This window comes from Centropristis striata, chromosome 1 (assembly GCF_030273125.1).
Source record: "Centropristis striata isolate RG_2023a ecotype Rhode Island chromosome 1, C.striata_1.0, whole genome shotgun sequence".
NCBI classification, from domain to species: domain Eukaryota; kingdom Metazoa; phylum Chordata; class Actinopteri; order Perciformes; family Serranidae; genus Centropristis; species Centropristis striata.
In genome coordinates this window covers 12475049-12481738 of record NC_081517.1, presented here as the reverse complement: position 1 = coordinate 12481738, position 6690 = coordinate 12475049, and the positions used below count along the sequence as shown (strand labels likewise).

At 38.3% G+C, this 6690-nt stretch overlaps 1 protein-coding gene across 1 annotated transcript; it reads right to left on the bottom strand.

Annotated features, from left to right (window-relative positions):
• On the bottom strand, positions 1-4046 carry LOC131971809 (uncharacterized). Its single transcript, XM_059333430.1, has 4 exons — positions 3543-4046; positions 2732-2881; positions 1379-1702; positions 1-1062 (listed from the first exon to the last, which is right to left on the bottom strand). The coding sequence occupies exons 1-4, from the start codon at positions 4044-4046 to the stop codon at positions 1-3; spliced, it is 2040 nt and encodes a 679-aa protein (XP_059189413.1).
• Positions 4047-6690: the final 2644 nt, after the last annotated feature.

Below are 6690 nucleotides of genomic sequence, written 5' to 3'. Positions count from 1 at the left end.
CTACACAATATCCATTGTAAAGCAGTCTCCAGACAGGACATTATCAAACTCTTTACGAAACTCGGGGTATGAGCTGTAGGTGCATGGTAACTCAAGAACTGCTCCACATGTGTGTGCTACAGGCCTGCGACTTAAACCATACAGTCTATTAAAAGTTACTTCAATTGTGTCTTTGCACAACACAGTGGATCCTGTGCAGAAGCGCAAGAAGATCTCCAGTTTTCTTTGGTCGATGCTTCTCACATACCGTAGCAGGTGGTTAAGAGCTATCTGCTCTTGTGGATTTAGGCTTTCAGTTGATGGCTTTATCATCTGGGCAACTTTCCTGTTAGTTGGCCTCTTAGATTCGTAAAGCTCCATTAGGCTGTCTTTGGTCATGACTGTTGACACAGCATTGTGAATAATGGAGTGGAAACAATCAATTATGAACTTTGGCTCTTGAAGAAGAGCTTTGTGTGCCATTGTCAAAATGGCACCACGTAAGTTGTCTTTGGAGGGCAGGCAGTGTGAGCCCATTCTTGAGAAGACATCGAGTAAGTCCTCCTCAACAGTTTCATCCATGTTGCCCTGTAGTGCTTTTTCAAGTGATGCACGCTCATTCTCTGAAAGAAATCTGGCAAATGACATAATCAAGAGGTCTTCATCCACTGAACTAACTCCTTGACAACAAGCAAGAACAAAAGCTGGTGACAGTCGGATTGGTATGATTTTGTGGTCCAGGTATCCTTTCAACCACACTCTTCCAAGAGCTTGCCATTTCTTCTCCGAATAGTCTGGTCGAAGTCTGGGTACTCGGTCATCTTCACCCTCACACTGTTCCAAGAACTGTTCCCAGAACGCGGAGTATGCCTCTCTTGACACACCATCACTATCCACAGCTTTCTCATTTGTAAACTCAATTTTTAGATTAGCATTGAGTACTTTTGGTTCCATGAAGACATTAAGAACATCATCAACTATGTTTACTCGTCTTAATTTCACAAGGAGGAGTTCTTTTTCAAATGGGTCTGGTGATGGTGGAAGACTGCTTGATGATACAGGACCATCATTCAGTGTTGAGTGCTGCAAGATTAAAAATAAAAGATAATTAGGTGTGATTATTAAATGGATTAATCACTTAGTAAACAGTAAATGAATCAACAACTTTGACAATCAATATATCAATTAGCATGCAAAAATAGTGATTATGCTGTGGTTCTAGATTTGCTGCTTTTTATATTTTAGCATGTGGTGAGAGAAATTGGGATGACAATTTGTCACTGTTTTTGTACCTTTTATAGACAGACTAAATGAATAGGAAAACTTCTTTATATGAATCAATAAAGAAAGTAATAATAGTGTTTTTGCAGCACTGATAGAACTTAGTTCTACACTATACCTGAATACTGTTCAAGTCATGTGGATTCCAGGGAAGGGTGGAGTCTTGATTATCACCATCACCCCCGATAACAGGTCCAAAGTTTACTTCAAAGTCCTCAAGAGATTCTTTGATGGCAAGGGCAAGAGGGGAATCTGACTCGTCCCTTAACAACTGGTCTGCATCTTGATTTGACACAGGCATTAAACAGTCATCTTCAGATCCATGCCTGCTTGTTGATTGCAAAGTATGAATGCCAACATCCTCCGAAGATGGGGAATGCAGGACCTCTGTGTTACTCATGTCAGGAGTTGCTGGTCTTGATTGGCTGATTGGTTCTCCTCTCTGTTGATAATAAATGAAAAAACAAAAACAAAACGAACACAAAATTATTACCTTATCTTTGTTTTTGCATCATCTGATCCAAGCCTTCATGTGTACTATCACATTCATGCGATTAAAACACAGAATTTTTTTGTATTGTATATGCATATAGTTAATGTAGCATTGAATTCAAAACCTTTTTCCCACATCCATCATCTTAGCTGCAGTTAAAATATAAAATAGATTGGTTGTTTTGTTTTGCAACAATCATTGTCTCTTAAACCCAAGCTGTGTGTCCTCATAGACTTCACCTGTGATTTATTCTAAACATAGCTGCTGTGTCATGCAGATGTAACCTGTTAGAAAGTGCCAGTTCATCTCCTCCTCTCCACTAGGAGGAGGCACCCAGTGGTGGCTCAGGGTTGTGGTACCTCCCACCTTATAAATAGAGGTCAGAAGATCACTTCCTCCTCTTTGTCCCCAGACAATAGTGTTGTCAGGTGTTTGCCATGTGTCTTTTGACTTGAACTCCAATGTAAGTAGTTTCTTAGTAGAATTATGGTGTGTGTCTGACATTAAGGTTAATTGATAATTTGTTATGTTTGATCTGATTTGTTTATTAATAGTAAGAATTTTGAGTTTGGTTAATCATTATTGTGATATTGTTGTTTATCTAATTCAGACACATTTAATATAATTTAAAGAATGGATGTATGAATTGTTTGGCAAAATATTGTAATTTGTTCTCTTTTGTTTAGAACCATGGCAATCATCCTACAAGCATCCCCTTTTCCCTATTTATCCACAAAAGATAAATAAAGCAAATTAAACTAAAGCAACCCGGATTCCTGGTGGTTTGTGGCTCCAGTCAGAACTTTTAATATCCTACATAACCTAAATGTCACTACAGGAAACTGTACTTTTGATTAATCAGCTCTTGTTTGAAAAAGGATTGTTTGGACATTTTGGCAGAAATTAATCTCCATAAAACACAAGTTCGATGCTGTATATCACAGACTGGGTCCATAAAAATGCAATACTGGGGCTTACTTTTTCATGGTTTTCCTGCATTGAGCCACTGGATGCTGGATCTACATCAGAGGAGCTCTCTGGATGATCCACTTGATGATCAGTTCCAGCCATCCAGTGATGACGTCTCCTGGTTTTGTTCCTCAAGGATCGTCTCTGCATAGTCCTAGTCTATAAAGAAGTCAGCAGATCAGCAAGTTATATGCTTATACAGGAAAGGAAGTGATTAATTCTACTTATTGAATTGTGTGAGGAGAAAGACAGATAAACCACATATGCTATCATATGGCAGTAAGATCAACATTTTTGGGTCATATCCAGAAAGAATGAGCTGTGCCTGCTAATTGCACCAAAATTGTGCAGCATTTGCACCCACAATCTGCCACTATCAAGCTCTCCACAGCAGACTTTCATGTATTTGTACTTTTATAGTATTTTACATCTATAACATAATCTACTGAGATTTCCCTCAAAATACGTATGTATGTGACTTGGGCAATTTTGATACATGTTAGATTAATGTCTTAGTCTTACAATTGTTTGTTACAATTGTCGTTGAGGTGTCAATGACACCTGTATGGATTTCACAAAAACATCAGTATATTCTGTTTGTTGCCCACAACTGGCTGCAGAATAACAAGGTATCTGATACCTGCGTCTCCAAACTGAGAAAGAGGCTGATGTGTGCCTTTATGCACGGTACTGAGGTAGCTTCATTACCCGACAGGATTTGGATAAACCAGACCTTATGGATAAATTCTGAGCCTCACATCTGTTATTTATTCAGTATCTACAGTAGGCTATTGATATCATGTGGCAGAAGATAAATTACCTTAACTGGCCTCTCATCTGTGTGCTCAAAGTCCGATGATGTATCAGAGAGAAGCATTACGTCTTTAGCCTTGGAGGTTGTGTAGACGCGCAGCATTCGTAGTTTAGTCTGCTCGTACAGCTGGCCCACTGTGACTTCAGGGGATACTGCACTGTGACTGTAATCACGAATAGAAAACTCGAAGTCTTCCATCGGCCCTTTGGATGAATGTCCATTTGGAAAAAACAAGGATTTGCCCGTCTTCAGCAGTTCACGCATAGTTACTGATTTCTCGACTGACAGGTGCCGTGTTCCACCTCCATTTCTTGTCCTGATTTGGTGATGAGTGCCGCTCTCAAAGTGGAGCCATCCCATTTCAACCCGCCGGTTAACTTTGGCTGCATTTTTATTGCCCAAACCGGAGCCTTCTGCGTCTCTGTTGGCAGGAGTGTTTCGCTGTTCCCCTAGCCTGTCTCTTAATTTCTGCATAAGAGCGGACTTCACTGTATTTACTCCTCCTGACATTTCGTTTGTCACAGTTCTTTGACGACAAAATGCTCCGAGTGCAAGTCGGTCCCCATATATTACGATATACTGTCCTAACTCCTCATCTGTCATAACTCCTATGACGTTGATATCGATCTGTAAGAAGCAAGGCAAACGTCAAAAAACATTTGAAAAATTACATTAACACACCAGGTAGAGAAACCAGCAACATTAGGCTATACATGTCTATTGCTTCCTTTATCCGAATAAAGTTAACATTTATCTTCACCTTATCATCTTTGAGTTTGTCGATGACACTATCTATTATGTATATATAATATATAGGTATATTTCGCGTTTGGAGGAAAGAGAATAAATCAACTTCTGCTGCCATTCTTTGAGCAGTTTAAGCGCAGGAGGCACAACTACCCTTAATCACGCTACCTTCTGTTTCTTGTGCTCACGAGATAGTATCTCGTGCTCACGAGATACCAAAGTTTTTTATTTTATTTTCCCCATGTCCCTTTAGGGGCTCCGTAGGCTGCAGCCAGGGGCTTCTCTTAATATGTGACCTGCTCCATCAATGTGAGTCACATTGACCCCGAAACACATTTTGAGATTTTGATGTGTATGTAAAGAGGAGACTCTTAGCTTCATGTCAATACCAAAATTATGTTTCTACGCCAAATATTCCATGATATGATCATCCAAAATTCGACTGTTATCAAAAGTTAGTTTTGAGAAAAATGGCTTTAAAGAAAATGGTACAGATTCCTCCATGTTTCACATTAAAACACATTTATTAAGACTAGACTCCAAATGAACACAATATTTTTGGGTCAAAGGTGATACCCCACATCTGTATGTGTAGTCTACTCATACTGTCACACATACACGTGCACGTGACCTCGTGCACGAGCACATACACAACACAGTACAGGCCTAGAAGCCCATGTAGACAAGTATCCAAAACATATGGAATACAATAATGATAAAATATGAACAAATATACTGTACATATGACGTAATACAGAATATGATGGGTATTTAAATATAATAGTAATTAAAAAATATCAATATCAAGAATATTTATAAAATATTAAATATCGAGCCACGTGCACACATGTACTTACACTTACTTACAAGTGCATATCCATATAATTAAAAATATATATACAGACAATGACCCTTTTAATATAATAATACAGAATATATTTTATATTATTTCATATTTATTTATTATTATTTCATAATTAAACTGTCACATGCATCAAGGAAGCAGGCAGTCCGCTGGTGTTGCTGCTTCTCACACTGCATCCTCTGATAGAGTCGTATGAAGCTTCACAAGATGGACCAAATGTTTCTCATCTACAAAATAAGATAGCAAAAATGAAAAATCCAGTCATCACAAACATTTTGGGCTGGCTAAATCACATTGAATCATTGTTGAATGAGGCCTGATCATTTCTGTATTATTGCTTCAATATGATCAGTGTATTAACTGATAGACTGCACAGGATTTAATACAGCCCCATATTCAGAAACATAACATATTTACCACACAGTTTATGATTCACCATATCAGATCTTTTAAACAATACTTTTACTATACTTTTACCATACTTTAGGCTGTTTATTTTGTTATAGCCTTAAGATCTCCTCACCTTTGTGTCTCACAGCAAACCTGTCTCCTACAAATTATGTTTGTATATTACTGTTAAATAATTAGCCTCAGTTGTGTGGTGATAAAGTAATCACTGCCTGGATTATGTTCAAACACTGATTTTCCTCATTATGTTAATAAATGTAATTTATAGGAGACAGTAGACACCTGAGACACGCCCACACCTGGGCTAACGTTACACACTGCTGTTATCACACAGCATTATTAGCTGCTTTCTTAGCCTGTTCTAGTGATTTTATTAGCCCTTATTACCAGAAAAAAGAGGATCGTGTAGATAAAGTTTAAGCACTTACCATCAGTCATCTCTTTAACTAGGTCAAGTCTTCTCACGTCTCCGGTGAACAGCAGCTAGCAGGCCCACTGTTGTGAAGTTTGCGGCTCCACTTGTACTCCCGAGCTATCGCAGTCTCTTTAACATTGTCCTCGTTTAGATAACTACAGTCAGAGACATTGTATGCTACCATCGGCTCCTCCGATCTTGCTGCCCCGGACAAGGCCATCCTGACCTGGCTTCTTCTCCAGAACATTCAACAAAAACCTCCTGCCTTGTTATGTCTTCCAAAGATAGTATGTCTTACAGAGCCAAAGGATTTTCACTGTCTCACATAGATTCTAAAAGTCTAAAAATTATGAAACAGACAATGAAATATATGTAATCAAAAGTTTCTAAACCAACATTAACACACAAACATAATCATTGTATCAAAATCATATTGCCTGATTTAATATAAATGCATAGAGATATTTACCAAGGCTGACCTGATAGTCACGCACAGAGACAGACACAGAGTCAGACAACAGAGAAGCAGAAATCAAGCATAAAATCATTTACCAATATAGAAAATAATCAATTATTTTAACAATTCCCTTTTTTGGCCTCACATTCAAGAGGCCAACTCAAACAAAATTATGAACAGTAGCAGTATCAGTGAGCAGCAAAGCATGCATTTCAGAGTGGATTAATGTCATTTAATATGGGGAAGGGGATTTACCTTCGAT

What these genes read in the sequence shown, in the direction of transcription:
- LOC131971809 (XM_059333430.1), bottom strand. Translation starts at nt 4,046, where the DNA reads ATGTCAGGAGGAGTAAATACAGTGAAGTCCGCTCTTATGCAGAAATTA. An exon ending in TGCAGGAAAACCATGAAAAA is followed by an intron (nt 1,703 to 2,731) that starts GTAAGCCCCAGT and finishes TATTATCAACAG; the next exon opens with AGAGGAGAACCAATCAGCCA. An exon ending in ATGACTTGAACAGTATTCAG is followed by an intron (nt 1,063 to 1,378) that starts GTATAGTGTAGA and finishes TTAATCTTGCAG; the next exon opens with CACTCAACACTGAATGATGG.